The sequence below is a fragment of the Parasteatoda tepidariorum genome, chromosome 10, assembly GCF_043381705.1.
Source record: "Parasteatoda tepidariorum isolate YZ-2023 chromosome 10, CAS_Ptep_4.0, whole genome shotgun sequence".
NCBI classification, from domain to species: domain Eukaryota; kingdom Metazoa; phylum Arthropoda; class Arachnida; order Araneae; family Theridiidae; genus Parasteatoda; species Parasteatoda tepidariorum.
This window is the reverse complement of record NC_092213.1, coordinates 46,168,623-46,192,148: the sequence shown is the minus strand read 5'-3', so window position 1 is coordinate 46,192,148 and position 23,526 is coordinate 46,168,623. Positions and strand designations below refer to the sequence as shown.

At 31.4% G+C, this 23,526-nt stretch overlaps 1 protein-coding gene across 3 annotated transcripts in view; it reads right to left on the bottom strand.

The window, feature by feature from the left end:
* Nucleotides 1-10,642: 10,642 nt before the first annotated feature.
* LOC107448056 (phenylalanine hydroxylase) overlaps nucleotides 10,643-23,526 on the bottom strand; it is a 44,546-nt gene continuing 31,662 nt past the window's right edge. The window contains exons 9-13 of one of the 3 annotated variants that reach the window (XM_071187202.1): nucleotides 21,322-21,448; nucleotides 16,355-16,450; nucleotides 13,952-14,085; nucleotides 12,234-12,349; nucleotides 10,643-10,940 (exon numbers count right to left, since the gene is read on the bottom strand). In XM_071187202.1, the coding sequence (XP_071043303.1) occupies nucleotides 10,900-10,940; nucleotides 12,234-12,349; nucleotides 13,952-14,085; nucleotides 16,355-16,450; nucleotides 21,322-21,448 (514 nt within the window). In that variant the 3' untranslated portion in view covers nucleotides 10,643-10,899. Of the gene's footprint in view, nucleotides 10,941-12,233; nucleotides 12,350-13,951; nucleotides 14,086-16,354; nucleotides 16,451-18,868; nucleotides 18,965-21,321; nucleotides 21,449-23,526 lie in introns of all 3 variants that reach the window. The other 2 variants (XM_071187201.1, XM_071187203.1) reach the window with 2 other exon arrangements.

The following is a 23,526-nucleotide window of genomic DNA, read 5'->3' as shown; positions in this document are numbered from 1 at the left end:
AAAAGTATAAAAATAAATTAAAGCCTCTTCATAATAGTAGGTATATTTTTTGTAATTATAATAATTATCTATACTGAATTGAAAAGTAAAGCTGGATAGTATTCCCAGGTATATATGAGGAAAGATTATCTTTTTTTCTAACTACGTCTCAAAATAATTTTTGTGGATTCAAATAACATAATTTAATATAAGTTTTTAAGTTCATTCTAAATGAAAAGTGGTTCAACAAAAAAAGCCATTTTCATTAAAGAAATATCAATACGTTGAAAGCATATTTTAAACATTTATTAATATATCAATTTGCAAAATGAAACTCATCTTGATAAATTTGTCCTGTGGTAGTAAGCATTCCAACATGTGTCTGCATAGGGTTGCCTCTCACCAGATTAGGCGATGAAACAGTTGCCAGATAGAACCGCGGCGAGTGGATGTGCCCGGGAGTCGACGTTAAGGAAAATCGCGTAGTGTCCGACCCTATGTTCCAAACCCTTTGAGATGCTTTCAGCGCCAAAGGTTTGGACATTCGAGGGCATCCTGCCGAGGTACATCTGTTTCTGCTCGCTGCTCTTCTCCTGGCCTCTCTGATACTTCCTCGTGAGTTACTGCCCCATTGCATTAACTGCAAGGGTGATCATGCGGCTTACTCCAGGAGTTGTACAAAATGATCGCAGGAGAAAGAAATACAATTTGTTATCTGTTCTTGGCTTTGAAATTTATTAACCCCAAGCTTTTAATATTACATTTGAGTAAAAACTGAATCAAAAAATGTATATTTAAACTGGTTTTACAGGTGATTTAGATGCTGTCAATGGTAAAATAGGCTTCCACCTGAGAAACTCAATTACATCTGGGTTTTTCTGAACATAAGTCCATAGTTCTCTTTCAGAATTACTCCTCATTGGACATAAGGTTTAGTCACTTGATGGAGCTACCTTTTGGAGGGAAAAGAATGAACTTAGAGGTGAGTTTTGTATTTAATGCGTATCCATTTCGGCAAAAAAGTGTCGAAAATTAATCGAAGATTTTTAACAATTGGAGAGACTCATAACTATTTAATGCCCGTACGAATTTGATGAACAATGCAGCAAATCTTCACACTTAGAAATATCATTGAGCAAAGCTTAGAATTTAGCACCTCTTATATTTAAACTTTATTGATTTCAGTGAAGCCTTTGATTCAGTTAAGAGAGAGAAATTATGGGAAATTTTATCAGTTTATAATATACCAGAGAAATATAGTATTAACATAAAAGATATGTATGATAACAGCAAAGCATGTATAGAAGTAAATGGAGAATTAACTGATTTCTTTTTGGTAAAAACTGGCGTGTCGAATTCGAATTCGCTTGCGACAATGCTGAGCATCGACCATATCGATATCAATTACTTTAGTTTCTGAGTTATCTAAAAGAAACATAGCTGGTGTAAGAGGTTTTAAATCGGTTGAGTCTTCGGACAGATAGGTGAGCGGTCTAGAGTTCATAATTGACTCGATGTCGCATAATACCGTTTGCAACTCTTCATAGGTCAAAACAGCTCTTCCTAGCGTGCGTTTCAAAAGATCTTTAAGTGTCCGAATCAGGCGTTCCCAAAAACCTCCCCACCAGGCTGCTGACGGAGGGTTAAATTTCCAATTTATATGGTGTAACTCTGCCTCTCTCAAAACTTTATCCCAATCAATTTCATTCAAATCATTGTATGCCCCCTTGAAGTTAGTGCCATTATCTGAATACATTTTTCTGGGACGACCTCTTCTGGCGACAAAACGTCGAAAAGCCAAAAGAAATGAATCTGTACTTAAAGAGGTCACTAACTCTAAGTGTACAGCGCGGTATATTGCGCAAGTAAACAAAACAACCCATGTTTTGCTACCTTTCTTAATGTAGAGGGGTCCCGCAAGATCCACTCCTACAACCTCAAAAACATATGCATCCTTCACACGGTCCTCGGGAAGAGAAACAGGCTCGGTGAAATGAGCTTTAGCGGTATACCTTTTGCACTTTATACAGCTCTTTACAATATTGCGAATTGCTTNAACAATTAAATTAAAATTAACAAAAAACACACAAAATAATAAACAATTATTAATAAAAAATTAACAATTAATGCTAAAAAAAACAATTAATAATCATAAAAAATAAGCTAACAATAAATAACTAGCAAAAAAACTAACAGTCCTGCTTAAACTAACATCTTACAACCTAATATAAGTCATTTGTCATCTAATCTGCAACAACAGAAGTCACACTGATGTTACTTTGAGTTGAATTACGCGTATATGAGACAGTGCAAATTTTTTTTCTCAGTGCAAATAAAGAGTTTTGAGTTGATAGTATTTAGTATTAATATTTTCCCAATGATCACAAAAGTCAAAATTATTTGACGGCATGTCCATGACCTCAAACAATTTTTTAGAAAAAATGGCACGTTGGTGTATAAAGGTTCGCCACCCCTGTCCTAAGAGTTCTTGATAGGTTATGGGTAACTAAGGGGAGGAAATTAGAGTCACAAGTCATGATTTTAAAAGATTTTTTCGGTACTGTTGCATATGAAATCGAATGTGGTGCTTACAACTTGAGAAAAAGTGAAGTGATTAAGTAAGCGACGTCATGCTTGTGTATCGAACGTGATTGGCTACGACAAATGCTGCGATTTTCCTACGATGACGACACTTGGAGGTATCCGATTGTAGAAGTGATAACCTCAGAATAAAAATTTCTTGCTCGGTATTGCGTTGCAAGATTTCTGACTTCAAAACAAGCCTCTCGATGAAGCAAAGCGATGTGCAGAGTGTCTTATAACTATCGATAATTAGAACACATCAGAAGGATGGAGAATTGCATAGCAACCCATGACCGGAAATGTTTTCGTACGCCTCTTGGGGCACTGCCTTATTATATTATGAACTTTTTCTATTCGTTCATGTTATGAATAGGTTCCTTTATTTATAGAAATTATCTTAATTTTATGTTTCGTATTAATAATTAATGTTTAATATTTCATTCAAATTGTTTCAGTATTATCTATTTTATAGGTAGCTCCATCAAGTGACTAAACCTTATGTTCAATAAGGAGTAATTCTGAAAGCAAACTATGGACTTGTGTTCAGAAAAACCCAGATGTAATTGAGTTTCTCAGGTGGAAGCCTATAGTAGGGGATTTTACCATTGACAGCATCTAAATCACTTGTAAAACCAGTTTAAATATACATTTTTTTATTCATTTTTTACTCAAATGTAATATTAAAAGCTTGGGGTTAATAAATTTTAAAGCAAATTTATCATTTTCTTCGTGCAATTATTTAAAATTAAATTTTAATTCGCGTTAAATAAAACAGTAAAAAATGGCTTTTTTCAAAAATCTAAAAAAAAAAATACGAAAAACTTAAAATTAGTCATAAAATGAATTTAATTAATGTTAATCCATCTAAAATTGTATTTTAGAAGTGAAAAATAATTAAATATAACAATACCGGCTGTAAAAATTCAACAAATTGTAGCTGCTCTCTATATAGGACGATGATAAAATACGGGTTAACTTATTTTGGAAGTTCTATTTTATGTATGCAGGATTTGTTATAAATGTTTTAATACATTTGCAATTTTATTCACTTTTGCAAACATTTTACTTACTTCATCTATTCTATATCGTATTCACACCTTTTTATCTGATTTTATTGATACCTTTTATCTGATTTTAATCAACGTATACTATTTTATCAGTTATAATTGTACGACAATTAAAGTGTTGTATGCACTATGTATGTCTTTTGAACTGTTCTTACCGTATTGTTTGGCGCAGCATGTCCTCTTCTGGACTTTGTGCCGCTAAACCCTACATTCAATCCAATTCAAGAATATCGTGCCCTATTAAGACATAGCTGCAAAGATCTTTCATGATTAATAGTTCAACATTTTTATAAGTAAATTTTTAAAGTAACCTTGCAAAAACCAATCACTTCAGTAAACATTGATGAATTTGCCAAGGATATTTTCCCGAAATATGGCTGTGTGACATTTGGATACATGTCTCTCGTTAAGAAAACTCCGCGAACTGCCTGTGTCAATTAAGACTTGAAGTTGGATATTATTGATTAATACTTTGACTTTTTGAGACAATGAATAGCTCCTGATATTGCAGCAAGTGTATGAGATTCTGCTGCAACATTTGAATTCCTAGTTTGCCTAGATTTACAACCTCGCTGGTAATGCCCCTTTTTTCCACATTTTTGACAGGTAGCATCTCTAGCCGGACACACTGTTCTTGAATGCAAGTCATTACAACAAAAAAGTATGGTTGAAACCGCGAAGAGGTAGGTAAAGCCGCTGAAGTTTGCGGTGCACCATCTTCCGGAAAGAGTCGATTTTCTAGAAATGGTCTATCTTCCGGAATAGCAGCTGATAGGGATAAATTACTATTCCCCATATATAAAGCTGCATGTTCCTCAGCCAGTTCGAATGCTCTGGCTTGATCTAAAGGCTGATCGTGTTTTCGAGCAGACGTTGGTGTATCCGAGTGCATCTTAGTCCTCTTATGAATGCATCTGATGTATTCCTTCAGATAATTTTACATCTGTGAAATTACATTTTTTGCTCATTTGGATTAAAGTTTGTAAAAATTCACCAACAGTCTTTCCTGATTGTTAGTTTCTAGTGGGCAAACAATACCTAGCATAAATAACATTTTTTTTATGAAGAGAGAGTCTAACGTTTCGATTGCTTCCGGATAAAACACACAGACATTTATGAACTGATACACAGTTACACTCACGTAGTTACAAAAGTAAAGGCAATTTATTTCCTTCATTAATACTTGTTATGCCAGATAATAAGTTTGAGAATGTTCTCCTCCAATGCTTCCATTTCGCTTTGGAGTTAGCGCATGGGGATCGACATCAAATCTTTCCGGTTTGAGAAGTTGTTCCATGATTCAGCCAAAGAAATACAAATTCTTAAGTTAATAAAATTGAACTAAATAATTACTTAGATTAAGATAAAAACCTGCGAACATAGCTTTTATTAACTTAAGAAGCATGGCATGTAGGGAATGTTGTTTACATTTTTTCTGTAGGAGTGTTGCCACTTACATAAGCTAAATTTGGTGTTGCCACTTTACAGATGTAGTGTGTATATCATTTATAAGAAATGATAAATATGACACACTAGTAACGTTTTACTTCGTTTCATCTTATTTAAACCATTTGTCCCAGTTTCGACCGACATCGTGTTACCTTTTTTAATAGCACTATTTTATGTATGAAATATTTGTTGGGTGAAATTCATCACCATAACATTTTCTCATTTCTGCCAGCTAATGGTATTTTATATTCTATATAACTGTTTTAAATTATTTATTTCGGTTTTATTTATTACCAATGTATCATTTTATCCATATCGAGTGTGTTATGTAATTAGGCTTTTATCAGATTTTAAAATAGACTAAACTCGCTGTTAACTAGACTTTTATAAATTTTAAATTGTAATATGAATTTTACGATTTGATCTGTCATAAAGCGTTGATTGGCCCAGCATATTCTCCTTTGGATTTTGTGCCAATATACCTTACATTCAATTCAATTCAATGTAAAAAGCTAATATTCTCCATTGAGTTAGTGGCCAAGAACGTGTGCATTCATATCGTTTTCTTGTTTATTTTAATGGGATATTAAATTTCGCTGCACACATTTTCCAATGCCTGTCTTCGGCCTAAGCATTACATCATCTTCTTAAAATATCTCCGATGACTTTCTTCCCTTTCTCTAAAAATAGATATCCTCCCATAAAATGCGGTTCACACCAGTTCTGAAATCCCGCTGCTGTTCTCCTAAGACAGGGATGGCGAACCAATGGCACGCGTGCCATTTATGGCACCCGACACAATATTTCGGGCACGCCACCGATCACATTTGTTATTACACAAATGGTATTACACTATGAAGCATATGTAACAATTAAATTAAAATTAACAAAAAACACACAAAATAATAAACAATTATTAATAAAAAATTAACAATTAATGCTAAAAAAAAAACAATTAATAACCATAAAAAACAAGCTAACANGGTTCCAAATCCAGCCCGAGCGAGGACGACAAGCTCCTCACCCTTCACCTCTTGCTGTAAAAAGTTCATTAATTTTTGCAAAGATCTTTCCCCTTGGTCAGAAGAACGACTTCTTTCGTATGCAATCAAAACAGTCTCCGGCAAAGAAGATTCTACTAGTGGCATTAGAAAATCTCCGTAATTGCTCTGTGTACGCCCTAGGCTTTCCAAGGCCCGTATCTTTCCTTCCAATTCATCGTACAATGCAGGTAAATCAGTTTTGGATCGACCAGATATAGCATTTTTCATTACAAGTGATAATAAGTCCCGGACATAAACTTGCACCAGTAAATCTGTCCGTCCGAAACGCTCTTTTAACTGTTCAATGGCTTTATCGTAGTTCTTAGCCGTTGCAGGGAAGCTGCCGACAACCCGGGCCGCTTTTGACTGCGGCTCTAAAGACGACAACAAATACTGAAACTTATCCTCCTTCGACAAAGTTTCGTCGGAATGAATTTTTTCATATTGGCTCCAAAAGCCTAAGAAATCTTTTAATTCACCACTAAATTTACGTAGCTCAATCTGTGGGAGTTTATATTTTCTTTGAACTACATCTGTTTTACTTAAATGTTCAGTTAATATGGAACAAATTTCGTGATATTTGTCACGATATTCCTCCGCTTTTTCGAAGTCCGACTCATATTCTGTGTCGGCATTTTCCAAGAGAAGAATACAATTAGAAACTTCCTCTTGGCAGTTTGCCAACCGCTCAAATTTGTCCTTCAATTGGAGCTCGTAAATCGAAAGCGTTTTTATATTACTTTCCTAAGTATCCAATTCAGCAACATTGAGCACGTCTTCAATATTTTTCACACATAGCGAAAAAAAAGTTCTTAGTCCTTTTCTTTTCGCTTTTAATTGAATTAGTTCCATATTAGCACAGTTCAGAAAAATTCAGTCTCGAAATTAATATATCAAATATCGGGTCCCTGTTCGGGCGCCAGTTATTTAACAATACTATTTTTAAATATAAAAGATGGGGTTATCCGATAAAATCTACCCGATTTAATTATATTCGAAACTGGGAAAAATGGCATATTATACACTCATTGTAAAATAACAAATGAGACAAGCACACAAGGGCTTAGTAACAAAACAAAACTTTTAATAACAAAGAGTAAAAAATTTTACATCCGCCGTTGGCGGTTTCCAGAAAAGTTATTGAGTAATAATAATGGTAGTTGAAAATATTTTCCTCAGATGACGCTAGCTGTATCGCAACAAAAGTAATGAGAATAGATCAAAAGAAGAATGACAAAATTAAAATCGAAAATCAAGAAATAGATGACATAGAGTCATTTAGCTGTAGATAAAAAAAGGTGGAAGTAGCAAAGATGTTAGACAGAGAATAATCAAAGCAAGAACATGTTTTAAGGGATTACATAAATTTTGGAGAGAGTCAAATATTGAAATAAAGACAAAAATAGTTGTTTACAGAGCTATTGTTAGAGCAGTACTATTGTGTGGCGCAGAAACCTGGAAACAGACTAAGATCGAAATACAAAAATTAGAAACCTTTCAAAACAAATGTTTAAGATTTATTTTTAAAATTTTCTGGCCTTACAAAGTATCAAGTCAAAATCTATTAAAGAAAGCTAAAATAAAAACAATAGAAGATGAAATTAAAAAGTGAAGATGGAGCTGACTCAGACATATCCTTAGAATGCCCAAAGAAAAAATTACATCTGTTGCGCTTACATGGGCCCCTGATGGTAAAAGAACAAGAGGTAGACCCAGACTTACCATCCAGCGCATGTTTTTGGGCGAATTAAAAGAATGTAGAATATCTGACTGGGAGGAAGCAAGATCTATTGCTAGAGACAGGAGGCGTTGGAGGGATATGCTAGAGGCCGTAAGTGCCCAAAGGCACGTAGAGGATAAGTAAGTAAGTGACGAATTTGATGATAGTGACCCTAAAATGGTAATTTTGCCGCCTCATCTAGACGTAGTCACTGATGATGAAGAAATTCATGGCGCCTGCACTAGTACTGAATATTGACATGCTATATTTGATGAAAAACCACAAAGAAACTGCAGGAACTATTAAAGTCATACAGGGAAAAACTACTACAGATATAAGTATTTTATCACCACAATGGACTAATCAAAATTTTCGTCAGCTTCTGAGTTATTTTATGGTGAACATCGTCAAAAAATAGTGGACGTGATTTTAGAAATGATGGCTAAAAGTATTATTGCAAAAATAGTACACTAAAGTCCCAAGTATGCTAGACAAAAAATAAATAAATAAATAAATAAAGAATTTCATCTAAACACTGACGAATTTAAGCAATTTTTAGGAAGTTCTTTAGTTTTTATCACATTTGCCTACTGGAAAACTGTGCTGGGAAAATGCCCTTGATGTTGGAACAACGCTAATTAGTCAAGCAATGGCGAGAAAAAGGTACTTTAATATCAAGAAGTATTTACTTTGCAATGACAACACTGCTATTATTACAAAGTTCGTTCAATTTATGAACTGTTGAACGAAACTATACAACAATTTGGCGTGTTTTCGGAACTTTTAAATTTTGATGAAAGAACGGTTCGTTATTTTAGAAAACCCAGTTGCAAAATGTATAAGAAAGAGAAACCCATGAAATTTGGATGCAGGTTCTAGATGTTTTTCATATACAAGTAATACCATATCAAGGAACAAAGAAAGATATTAAATCTGACATAAAGAAAGAAAAATATACCTATTGTTTGTTGAATATACCAATCGCTAGAGAAACTCTATAAACATTTTTTTTCCTCATTGCAGACTTTTTGTAGATGACTCTTATTTTTTTCATATTTCCTTTCAAAATTCTTGCTATCCAGCCTCCTTGAGAGCCTTACACTTTCGACAGCTGTCAAAATAATCTTCTTATGTTTTCCAGTTACTTATCTGCCATGTAATTTCATTATTATTAAGTTAAAATTATTTTCTATGCTTTTTGTTTAAGGCATTTCTCTATGCCTTTGTATTTTATAGTGTAAATATTTTCATAATTTAATTTATTCTTTATATGTAATTTATACTTGTTGCTAATGTAATTTTTTGTGTTTTATGTATGTTTTGTCAGTAGAATGTTTGTTCTACTCTCGTGTGCCCTGAATAGGGCGGGTCGAGGTATAAATAAACAATAAAGAAAGAAAAAAAGTAATCTCAAATGGTTATTGAAAATTTGCTATCAATAGTTGAAACTCCAGAAATGCACAAAATTTATATGGATAACTTTTTTCACGTCTTAAGATCTTTTCGTTGGTCTCTAAAGTAAAATCTTTAACGTTACAGGAACTGTTAGAGAAAATAGAATGGGAAAAAAAATTCCTTTCAAAATCATTTAAAATGTTGGGGAAGATAGATAGATCGATCAAAAGTTTGACTCACGAAATGAAATTGTAACTGTTCGTTGGTATGATAGTGGAGTAATATTTGATTAGTACCAATTTGTGGAAATTTGGATACAGGTCTGATAGAAGCAGATCGTCCAGCGAAATTAAATAACGGATTTTGTTTTGTTTGTCGCGAGGTACATGATGTTGATATTTTGCGTACTTACTGAACAATATGTAATCTTAGCTGTCATGGAATAGGACCTATCCGGCGAGCTTCCTGAAACGTCAGAGTTCTTGATAGGTTATGGGTAACTAAGGGGAGGAAATAAGAGGTGAACAAGTCATGATTTTAAAAGATTTTTTCGGTACAGTTGTATATGAAATCGAATGTGGTGCTTACAACTTGAGAAAAAGTGAAGTGATTAAGTAAGCGACGTCATGCTTGTGTATCGAACGTGATTGGCTACTGAATCGACAAATACTGTGATTTTCCTACAATGACACAACACTTGGAGGTATCCGATTGTAGAAGTAATAACCTCAGAATAAAAATTTCTTTCTCGGTATTGCGTCGCAAGATTTCTGACTTCAAAACAAACCTCTATAAGTTTTTAAGCAATGCGATGTGTAGGGTGTCTCATAACTAATTGGGACACATCAGAAGAATGGAGAATTGCATGGGAGCCCATGACCGGAAATGTTATCGTACGCCTCTTGGGTCACTGTCCTATTATATTATGAACTTTTCCTATTCATTTATGTTATGAATAGGTTCTTTTAATTATAGAAATTATCTTAGTTTTATGTTTCATATTAATAATTAATGTTTAAAATTTCATTCAAGTAGTTGCAGTATTATCTATTTTATCGTAGTTTAATGATGTGGTGACTAACTTAAGTAATTACGATAAAACAGTTTTTTCCGAGCCTCTTTGACTGAAATTTTCAACAATGATTATTAATAAATGGGAAATAGAGATATTTTAAACAAATAGCTGTCCATATTAGGGAATCGCTCTGTATATGGACGTACGTCGTACGATAACATTTCTGGTCATGGCTTGCTAAACAGTTTTCCATCTTTTCGATATTCCTTACTACCATTTGACCCCTGTACAGCCTGCATTTTGAAAGTAGTCTTTCTTCTGTATTAAACTTTTCCCTGTAAATTTTAATGCGTGAAAGCATGTTTGGTGTATAAAAAAATGCAATTGAATATGGAGATTTTTAAATCTTTATACATAATTCATACAAGCTTATAAAATACTATCATTTGTACAACATTAATCAGTGACAATATTTGAAAATGATACAGAGTATAAATAAAAACAAACGAAGTTCTTTTGCAATTATACGTCGTGAAACTTTCTTCATTTAAGTTGTGTACTATACAAATAATAAGCTAATCACTGAGAATTCTAGTACTCTAATGTTTAATTCTCCATCCTTAATGATGGCCAGCAGACATTAGACATTTAAATTTTTCTCAGAGCATCCATGAGAAGTTCCATTTCAGCTGAAATAGTAAAAACACAGTTAGATTATAAATATGTATAAGTTTAACCAATAACAATAAAATAATCATTACATAATTCTAAATTTGTTAATATTTCTAAATAAATGATAATACACCGAAATTATTGTGATGCGCATTCTTGCAAATCGAGCAATACTCTAGTATAAATTAAGCTTATTTTTAACAAATATTCTGGCAAGTAATTGTAGTTAGGTCTTCAGCCAAAAATTTTCAACTGTCTCTTCTTACAGATCGAGCATACTCTAGAATAAATTAAACTTATTTTCAACAAACATATAGTTCGGTCTTCAGGCAAAAATTTGCAACTGTCTGTTTACGGGGTTTATAACTGTAAAATTGACAGCAATCTTCAATACCTACCAGGTTTAACCTTCAATTTTATTTGCGTCGATGTTGCTCCCTTCTTCGAATTACCATGGCTATAACTACTGCTAAAAAAAGTATTATAACATATTCAAGCTGTACAGTGCGGCAAAAAAAGTTTTATACAATTGTTTCATACTTCTTACTATAGTAAATTTACCATGAAGTTTTATACATTTTAAATGCATGTATCCTTACAATGTTTTATATTTTTCTCCATCTTATCAGATTTTATACATGTACTTTTTTCTTTTTAATCTATTTTTGAAACCGTGTGTTTGGCGCAACATGTCCTTTTTTGGATCTTGTGCCTCTAACCCTACATTTAATTCAATTCATTTCTGTTTTACGAACCTTGAAGTTAGCAAAATCCTCGTTTTTGTTTGCAAGCATTGAATTTTGCACCTTACTTCCCTTTCCATCTTAATATGAATAATAAAGGGTGTCCCAAAATTTATGCAAGATTTAAGTTTTGTGCTATAAAATGTTGCCAACAAAATAAAAGTTCACAGTTGAACTATTCCGTGGTAATGTAATTTTTAATTTGATGTTCAGAATCGACCGCCCATATCATGCGATTAAACGCCAAAGGATCTATGTCTTATTAATAATTTTTTGACGGCTGAAGGTTATGCCTACAAACACACTTTGAAAGAAATTATTGATCGTTGTGAAATGAAATCCAGTTATGTGTATTCAAAACGGCCATTGAAAATTTCGATAAAGCAGCAAATAAGATCTATTTACACCATATTCTATTCCATAAAACACCCTATTCTGTGTTGAATTAATAAGTAAAATCATAATTATTCAGTAAATACCTGTGCTTTCTATCAACATTACTTTTTGTGTTAATTTCGATTCATACTGTGCACACATTAGATGCTTCAGATAAATATAACTACTTACAGCGTAAATCTCTAGCTAATCCTTCCACTTGAGGTTTGGCGTCAAGGATTTCAACATGTTGAGTGTAGGCATTGTAACGAACAGTAAAAGGTCTAGGTATAGATAAAGCAAATTCCCTGTAATAGATAAATACAAAATTTTAAAAATCGAAAAATAATTATATAAATTTATTCATTTAATTTGACGTCCCATAAGTGTCGATTTCTGAAAATTACGGAAAGATAAATACGAGAATATAATAGCTGTCGCTGAAGTTCATAGAATAGCTTGCACCATAGCAAGCTCCGACTAACAATATAGCAGATACAACTATACTCTTATGTGAATAGAATAAGCATCTCGAGATTACGCGTTTTTCCCACTCTCCACACTTCGTCACCATGGTTTCGGCTAGTTTTTCTTTTTCCCCCACGTCAGTACGTTTCAGAAACAATTGGAAGTTTTTGAAGAAGAAATTGAAAAAAATAAGAATTGCCAAAAACCACGGTAACAGTGAGGGGGAAATGTGGAGAGTGGGGAAATTCACTTAACTTTGTTCTATTTACTTAACCTGTTCTAATTACAAAGAATTTCCTAGCTAGCTGGATATTCAATGATCGAAATTCGAACGTAGATGTAGACGTTGTTGTAGGATTTAGGACGCTGTTGTAGTAGAAGAAAATATATCGTAATTTGGTTTTTAATTATATTATAACTACGTATTTTTATCTGGAGTAGGTGTTATTGTAGCATTTTATTCTTTTAATCAAACCATATTGAGGTTAATGATTTGAAAAAAAATCATTGCTAGTCTCGGTGTCATCAAAATTTTTTAAATAATTTCATGATAAAACTTATATTTATTAATAAATTTGCTACCTCCCTATTTTGTTTTAAAACTTCTATTTACAATTCCCAAATTAAGCCTACTTCTAAGAAATATAATTAGTGATGGCGTACTCTGTAATACTACATGAATTTACAATTGTATAGCATGAATTTTAATGTTTTTCTTTTCTCGAAACAAAACTTTCCTTGTGTGCTCATGCTATCGCAGGAATCACTAATTTATTTCTCGAATAAGGGAGAAAAAAGCAAGGAAAGAAAAATCCTGGGGAAAAAAAGGACNTTTTTTTTTTTTTTTTTTTTTTTTTTTTTTTTTTTTTTTTTTTTTTGAATTGTTCTATTTTCTGCCTACCTACCTACCTCATTTGTCACAAAGTTTCACTACAAATTTATCTATTTATTGTCTTTCATTTGAACTAAAATATTAGGGGGACCGGAAAGTAATGTCGATTATTCTAATAATATAGAATAAGAATGATTAATACAGCGGAATACCCTTCATTTTATTTAATGCAAAACACTCTGTGAATCGGAAATTTAAACTGATACTTCATATCGCTTATTATACAATTTTATCTATTTTTTTTTAGTGTTTCGTGTCATAATATAAATTCTCTGGTAATATTTAATCTCCATAATAAAAAATCTTGTATAGTTGCTTGAGATGGGGTAACACTTATAAACTAATTTCACTGCTATGAATTGAGTTGGTTGACTGGTACCAAATCCATGAAAGAGATAATTTAGTTAATAAAAAAAATTAAAACTTAAACTTGCAGCATTTTCATTACTTAAGACATAACTAGTATTAAAAAAGGTCTTTCAAATATAGATTTTGTTGCTATGGTAACTCAAGGTTAGGGTAAGATGTATGAAAATATCATAGAACTTACCTAACTTTTCTTTGCGCATCGTCAAAGCTCTCGGCTAAATAGTAAAGGGGTTGATATTCCGTGATTGGATATTTCGTGCAACCTGTTGTCGGTGGATCAAAATCTTTTATCATTGGTTTACCTGAAAGACAATACTAGAAAGAAAAAAAACATTATTTTAATTATTGTTCAACTATAAATTTTATATTTATCTGTATCAAAATTTATAACGACTTTTAAAAATCAATATATTTATTAGACAAATAACAAATAAAATTTTATATTCATTTTAATTTATATATTTATTCAAATCCTCATCTCTGTGTGTACTATTGTCAGTTTACTCATAAAAATTTAAATATTTCCAACAGAATTTTATTTTATAACCGTCGTTGAACAGCCGACCCGATTTCGAGTTTACGAATACGAATATTCAACTCCGTAGCCTTGTAACTTTCAACCCAATCCAGAAGACAAGGGAACTCGTGGATCAAGTGTCGGGAGAAATTTGCCTTTCTGGAGAACCATTTTTACGGAACTAACTCGCATGTGCGTTACATGGGGAGGAAAACCACGAAAACCTTTCGTGGTCAGCCTGACGGCAAGGGAGCTGTAACCCATGATCCGTCTACCTCTGAGGATATTTTACGCCAGCACTGTGGTCGGTGCGACCCGGGTATGAATTCGTATCGACCAGTCATCGCTGGGATTCGAACCCTGTTCAGCTCATTGGTAGACGAACGCTGTATCCCCTAAGCCACCACGGTTCATAACATAATTTTTAAAAAAACTTAATGTTTAAATTCAATTATTGTATAAATTTTTTTTTTCTATCCCAGGTAAGATTTATTTTTTACTAGCCGCCTTCAGCGACTAGCTGGTTCGCCTTTTTAAATAAGTAGAATTTCTAGTATTTTTAGATTTAAAATCGTTCAGTCTAAAATCAAGATAATACGTAAATATAAACTCATATTGCTCAAGTTAGAGTGGATTTAATGTTCATGTTCGTGAGTTATCGTGGTGAATTTATATTAAAATGTTCAGTACAACATATGTTAGCAATTAAAAAATACAAATATGCTAATTATCTTAATGGCACTTTTGATGGATAGTAAAACAAATTAGCAACTTTGTTAAAGTCAAACTGTGCACTTATTTGCTTTTATTAATTATGCTAGCCCATGAATTTTATTTGCAACGGGTTTTTCCCCAAAACGGAGCGAAATTTAACTGTTATAAGTTTCAAAAAGTTAAAAGAACACACAGATATAAAACGGTAAACATTACATGTTTGAGAGAGAAAAAAATTTGAAATTTTTTTATTTATTTTTTTATCTTAATTTAAATCAACATACTAAAGTGAATCAAAACATTCTATAAAGATCTATATTCGTTCTAAATTTTCATGATTAATGTTCTTACGCTGATGTTGTGCATTTTGATGTTTAAGATTAATTTTTTTGTAGGTCAAGCACCTGACTCTACAGGTATACTAAGCACAAAAATCATAGTTGTTGTTCTACCTGACAATAAGATTTAAACTAATTATTGATTTTAACCTAGCTTAAAGCAAGTTATTGCTAAACGTTGCTCTTGCTACAAAAATTTAGCTTTAATATATAGGCTTACGAACTTCATGGGGAAAACTTTAAAGCAAGTCGTAAAATTCCTATAAGAATATTGGTAAACTCTCCACTTTATCTTTCCAACTTAAAATTCTCAAAATAAAAATCTCTGACAGAAATTCTCAATCAGAAATATTGTTTTTCTTAATTAGAAAGGTAAAGTAGAGAGTTTTTGTAATAGACAGGTAAGTTTATTTAAAGGTGAGAATTTTTAAAATTATTTAGTTCGATGAACCTTTTCTGTAACTTAGGATATATTGTTGAGTCCTAAAACTAATCAAACTTAATGCTCTAACTTAAAAGCATTGAATTTTGTGATGTGCTGTCTGTGGAACAATTCTCTTGAAGAAGAAAAAAAAATAAAACAGCTCTGGTAGTTAGTAATAACTTGTTAACTTTAGAGTTTGACTCCCTTGGTAGCTGCGTTGCCGATAGTGACTCCTATGTTTCTTTTGGTGTCAGAAGACACTTAGGTGCAATTAACCACCAGAATACCTAAGAAGAAACTTTAGACATTCTGGTGGTTTGTTGGTGTCAGAGAATCAGATAGTAATTGTGATTTATTTGGTATTATTTAATGGATTAATTTCATTTTTCTCAACTAATTTTTTTTTTAAAAAAAAAACTAATTTATATGCATACCCCGTTTGTACACACATTTTATTTATAAATTCATTTCGTTCTGTATCTTTTTTTCTATGGTTCATTAAAGGTGGGGAAAATGAACTTAGTATAAGCTAATTACCGTATATAAATCTCAGAAGATCTTACGTTTGTATTAAGAAATTAGTATACTTACTTCCAATTCACCGAATGAGGACAGTAGGCCTGCACCGTAAGCTTTCATTTTTCCATTCTGTTTACATAAACCAAATTCAACTGTAAACCAATAGCACTGAAAAAAAAAAGGGAATTACTTATTAAATGACGTAATTGCCAATTATTTGGCTAAAATAACCATCATTGCTTACTTTCCAAAATGTAAAGAGTCGATAGCTGATATTGATAGTATTTTAAGAGCATAGACTTCCAATCAATTGCTTCTCCTATGAAATGATTATTTTTTTCTATTTTGTTCATCATCTTTTTCTTCGTTTTGTTTTTACATTATGAATTGCTTATTGTAATGCTGAACTCTGTTTTTTACATTGAGTTTGTAGCTGCATAACATTTTCAACAATAACAAATCTTAACNATCATCAACGAATAACCTGCCGTCCACTGTAGATGGTAATGTGGTTAAAATATCGTTTATTTTTATAAGAAATAAGGTTACACTAATGACACTACCTTGAGGAACACCTTCCTCTTGATTAAAAGTGTCAGATAAAGTGTTATTCATTCTAACTTGAAATGTCCTGTCTGTTAAAAAGTTTTGAATAAAATAAAACATATTTCCATTAATGTCATAATTTAAAAGGTCCCTTAAAATGCCGTATCTCCACGTTCGATCATACGCTTTCTCAATATCAAAAAATATCGTCACAAGATGTTGCCTTTTTAAAAACGCTTCACGTATATCAGTTTCTAAGAGCATTAGATTGTCAACAGTTGAATTACACTTGCGAAATCCGCTTTGTCTCTTAGATAAAATACAACGAGATTCCAATAAATATATTAATCTTGCGTTTATTATTCTCTCTAGAAGTTTGCAAAGACAACTGGTGAGAGCGATTGGTCGGTAATTGGTAGGGTGTATAGGGTCCTTACCTGGTTTAGGAATGGCAACTATATATGATTTTCTCCATATTGATGGGAATTGTCTATTCACCCAAACTCTATTAAACAGTTTTAAAATTATTTCCAAATGGGTGTCAGAGAGGTGTTTAAACATACTATTGTGAATTTTGTCAGGCCCTGGAGATGTTTCTTTACATTTATTAATAGCAGATTTTAATTCAGTTATTGTTAGAGGAGAATTGTAATCATTGTGAGGTTCAGCAGAGGGTCTAAGTACATTTTTTTCAGTTTGAGTTTTGTATTTTTGGAAAGTTGGAGAGTAATTTTCTGTTTTCACGGGTAAAATTTATTTTATTTTTTACTAGCCGCTTTCAGCGACTAGTTGGTCCGCCTTTTTTAAATAAGTAGAATTTCTAGTATTTTTAGATTTAAAATCGTTCAGTCAAAAATCAAGATACTAATACGTAAATATAAACTTGTATTGCTTAAGTGAGAGTGGATTTAATGTTCATGTTCGTGAGTTATCGTGGTGAATTTATATTAAAATGTTCAGTACAACATATGTTAGCATTTGAAAAATACAAATATGCTAATTATCTTAATGGCACTTTTGATGGATAATAAAATAAATTAGCAACTCTATTAAAATCAAACTGTGCACTTATTTGCTTTTTTTTAAATTATGCTACCCCATGAATTTTATTTGCAACGGGTTTTTCCCTAAAACGGAGCGAGCTTGAACTGTTATAAGTTTCGAAAAGTTAAAAGAACACACAGATCTAAAGCGGTAAACAATACATAATTGGAAGGGGGGAAAAATCATTTAGCTTAATGTAAATTAAACATACTAAAGTAAGTCAAAACATTCTATAAAGTTGTATATTTGTTCTAGATTCTCATGATTAATGTTCTTACGCTGATGTTGTGCATCTTTATGTTTGAAACTAACTTTTTTCGAAGGACAAGCACCTAACTCTACAGCTATACTAAGCACTCTGCATGTGAAGCCAAATTGAGTTGTTGTTACGGTTGCTCTACCTGACAACAAGATTTAAACTAGTTATTGATTTTAACCTAGCTTAAAGCACGTTATTGCTAAACGTTGCTCTTGCTACAAAAATTTAGCTTAAATAAGTCTTACGAACTTCATGTCAAAACTTTAAAACAAGTCGTAAAATTCCTATAAGAATATTGGTAAACTCTCCACTTAATCTTTCCAACTTAAAATTCTCAAAATAGAAATCTCTGACAGAAATTCTCAATCAGAAATATTGTTTTTCTTAATTAGAAAGGTAAAGTAGAGAGTTTTCGTATTTAATCTTTGCCCACCCGTGTTTTTACTTTTATTAGACAGGTAAGTTTATTTAAAGGTGAGAATTTTTAAAATTATTTAGTTCGATGAACCTTTTCTGTAACTCAGGGTATATTGTTGAGTCCTAAAACTGATCAAACTTAATGTTCTACCTTAAAAGCATTGGATTTTGTGATGTGCTGGCTGTGAAGCAATTCTCTTGAAAAAAAAATATTAAAGGTGGGTCCATTAAAGTTGGGGAAAATGAACTTAGTATAAGCTAATTACCGTATATAAATTTCAGAAGATCTTACGTTTGTATTAAGAAATTAGTATACTTACTTCCAATTCACCAAACGAGGACAGAAGACCTGCACCGTAAGCTTTCATTTTTCCATTCTGTTTACATAGACCAAATTCAACTGTAAACCAATAGCACTAAAAAAAGGAATTACTTATTAAATGATGTAATTTCCAATTAGTTTGGCTAAAATAACCATCATTGTTTGCTTTCCAAAATGTAAAAAATTAACAGTTGGTAATGATAGTATCTTAAGAGCATAGATTTCCAAACAATTGCTTCTTTTATAAAATGATTTATTTTTCTATTTTGTTCATCTTTTTCTTCTTTTTGTTTTTACATTATGAATTGCTTATTGTAATGCTGAACTCTGTTTTCTACATTGAGTTTGTAGCTGCATAACATTTTCAACAATAACAAATCTTAACTATTCATTCAACGTACAGTGCACAAAACAAAAATCGAAACACCGCAATAACTTTCGATTTAATGATCGGATCACGTGCTATATGATGGGATCATAATGGTTCAAAAGGCGAACCTTAAAATTAATCAAGAGTTAACTTTAATGAGTTTGAGAAGACGATATTTTAAATTATAAAACGGATTCAAATTTTTGATCCTCAGAATATGGGAAGTAGGAGTAGCGGCCATATCTGGAAAATATGGTTATAATATTTTAAGCAGAATTTTGGTCGAAAGTTTGGTCCATTTAATGTTAATCTCTTTTCGTATTTCAACTCTTAATATGCAAAAACTGTTTAAGCGAATCAATATTTCTGCTGAGAATTATAAACCTTGTTTATCCAAAGACAATTTCATGTAAAATATAGCTTTTATTCAGAATATTTATTAATTTCAATAATGAGTGTAAAAACTATTGAATTTAAAGTACGTAAATAAATAATCTTAAAAATTATATTTATTAAAAATATATTATTAAATTAAATAATTTCATCGATTAAGTGAAATTCAAAAAAAGTAAATTTAGCAATAAGAAGTACAACAATAACCTTAAGTATCAGAATCACTTGGGGAAAAAAGATATTTTTATTCAGAGAATGTACATTTTTCTGTGTGATTTCGTAATTTAAAATATAATCTGTACAATTTTTATTTGACATATTTAAACCCTTGAATCGTTAAAATTACAATAAAAAGACGAAAATCAGATCATTCGATAAGTTAGGGTGTTCTGATTTTTATTTTGCGCACTGTACACTTGTGAAACATATTTTTCTCTTATTTGCCTGAATATTATTTAATTTATTTTATGATGAGTATAACATTATTGTAGACATCAATATTTTTAAATAAAGCAAACACATTTTTTTGTTTTGTTATATATATATATATNTTTCGGCTTATTAATATTTGTTTAAATTTAAAAAAAATGTATTAAATATTTTTAAAAATATTTTATTATAATAATTTTTTACTTAATCTTTATATTATTTTCCATGATTTCTCTGTATTTTGAACTTTATATACATACTTACGGATATACATATACGGATACCTAACTAATGTAATTAAGTTCCATATAAAATCATTGAGTTAATTGTATGTTAATATTAATAAATTTATTAAAAACTTCTTAGTTAATTTATATTTTTACCATTTGCAAATATAATTCGAGCAAATCCATGGCTAAAAATCATACAGACCCATGACTACATCTGCCAAACGGACAAATCATATTTTTTTATAATGAATGATGATTTTTCTAAAATCATTAAAATTATACTATTAAATATCAACCTTATTAATTATAAACTTTAAATTATACAGTATAATATTATTACTTTGAGCACATCCAATTTCGGGCCAATCCAAGGTACTTAAAAAAATCAAACGCGCTTCAGTACTGCACTAAGAAAGCGCCATAAAAGACACCTCTATTTACACTTCTCTTTTCATATTTTGTAATCTGACAATCTTATTATGAAAATAATTTAAATCATTCCTGAAAGGTTTTGGTACGTGTAATTTCATTTAAATTCACTACTCGCTTTATACATTTCGTTTTGTTCTTTATTTTTTGCTTGAGGTGTTTTATTTCGCATATATTTTTCACTTAATGTGATCGTTTCAATTTTTTTTGAGTGCTCCTTGCGCTATCGTATTGATATATTTTGATTTGGCTATATTGATACAATATTAGAAAGCATTACTTTTTGCGGATATAGTCATGAGAGTTGATGAAGAGATTATTATTATTTTGTTTTCCGGCTCGTTAATATACATATTTAAATAATTTTTTTAAATATTTTAAAAAAATATTTTCTTTTAATAATTCCCCCTCCCCCTTCTCTTTTCACTAATCTTTATTATTTTTCATGTTTTCTCTATATTTTAAAGACTTTATATATATATATAATCTTTTGCTTTTATTATATACATTAAAAGCAGAAGATTAAGGAATAAGAACTAAATGCGTTGTTAAAATTAGACAGTATTTTTCTTAATAATTACGGAGGAAAGTTAAACTTACCGTAGCTAACTTTTCTATGTATTCGTCCGGTGCTCCTAAGGAGGCCAAACCAATCTCTTGAGAAAATCGGGCAAAATCTGGATCAGCAAACAATGGAGCATGTCCAAGCAGTTCGTGACATATATCCCTATTAGTCACAAAATAAAAACAATATTTATTTTTTATATATTGAGATATCCTAACGTATAAAAAATTTACAAGAATTTTTTTTTAATGGCGGGCACTTGGGATTTGTCCCATAGGCCACAGAAATGCCAGAACTGCTACTCCCTTCTCGTTACCCAGTGGGCACCTGTGGCGAAACCACGGCGGTGGAGCATCGCCACGTCACACAACCACAAACCCGTTTATAGGGCGGGTCACAATCACACACACAAAGGAGAAAGAACAGTCAGAGAGAGAAAGAAACATTCATGCCCTGAACAGGATTCGAACCCGCGACCATCGGCTCCGCAGTCAGGCACGCTAACCACTCGGCCACCTGGCAGGCACACACAAGAAAAATGTAAAATTTTGCATTTTTACTTTCCTCAATTAAATGTTCTGGAAAAAAAATTCCTCGCATTCTGGAAATTATACCGTTTTCTTTTTCCATATTATTCTAAAATTAATGTTTAAATGGGTTTTTTTTTTCTTTGCTTTGAATTTTAATATAAGACTAAGGTGAGACTTAATTCAAGCCTTTTTGGCACTAGCGCAAAAAACAAACAACTGACTTTTCTTGCTTCTATTTCCCCACATTTCTTTATTATTCCCACTGCTTGGACTTGGAATGTTCTAGTTAACCCATTTCAGTGTTGGTCAATTTTTGCACTTTTATTATTACAACACGATTTTTGTGCTATTTCTGTTTTCGTTCTGAGTTCCTGCGCTGATGATACTAATCGTTAATAGTACCGAAACAGCTATCTGTCTTAAAATCATTTTAATTGTAGGTTTATTTTCTAAATTATTAATTGGATTTTATGCCATTAAACCTTACATTCAACTGAATTCTAAAATATTAATTCTCCATTACGAAGATAATAAACAAACTACCTACTTTGCGTAGCAGAATAGTCCAGTGTGTAAGCATTAACCCACTCCAATAATTGTTGCATTTTTCTTGGTACAAATATTTAAAAGCAATTGAATAGTTAAATGAAATTTTTTTTAAAATTATAATTAAATCATTCTTAATCATAAGGTCACTTATATCTCACACTATTATGTGAGTTAAGAGTTTGATCTCCAGTCAAATCAAGAAAAAATTTCGATGTCTGCTTAAATATCAGAAACGCCTAAATGGCGCTAATAATTGTGGTTTTCCGCAACGAACGATTTAATATAATTAAGACATCTTCAAAAAATGATAATATATATATAAGTTCAAAATAAAGATAAAACAAAGGAAAATTATAGACATATGAAAAAAGGAAGGGAAAGAAAAATAATAATGAAAAAAAAATATAACAAACAACTGGGGGGAAAAAAAGGATGAAATTCTTTTTAAAGTCCGGAAAATAAAAGATATAATCTTTTCATCAGTCCACACGATTATATCCGCAAAAAAGAGTGCTTTCTGATATTGTATCAATATAGCCAGAGCAAAATATATTAATACAATAGTGTGAGGAGCACTCAAAACTTTTTTTACAAGAATTACAACAAATAAAATAGAACACAATAAGTAAAAATAACACGTAAAAACAGAAAACAAAATAAAATAAAAAGAAAAAACAGAATAAAACAAAATCCATAAAGCGAGTAACGAATTCAGATGTACTTACATGAACGGTAAAATTTTTCAAGAATGATTTAAAAAATATTTTCGTAACAAGATTACCAGATCGCAAAACATGAAAACAAAAGCGCAAATTGAGCGTAAATTTTTGCAATCTGGCAATCTTGTTACGAAAATATTTTTTAAATCATTCTTGAAAAATTTCCCGTTCATGTAAGTACATCTGAATTCGCTACTCGCTTTACAGATTTTGTTTTATTCTGTTTTTTATTTCATTTTATTTTCTGTTTTTACGTGTTATTTTTACTTATTGTGTTCTATTTTATTTGTTGTAATTTTTGTTAAAACGTTTTTTGAGTGCTCCTCACACTATTGTATTAATATATTTTGCTCTGGCTATATTGATACAAAATCAGAAAGCACTCTTTTTTGCGTATATAATCGTGTGGGCTGATGAAAAGATTATATCTTTTATTTTCCGG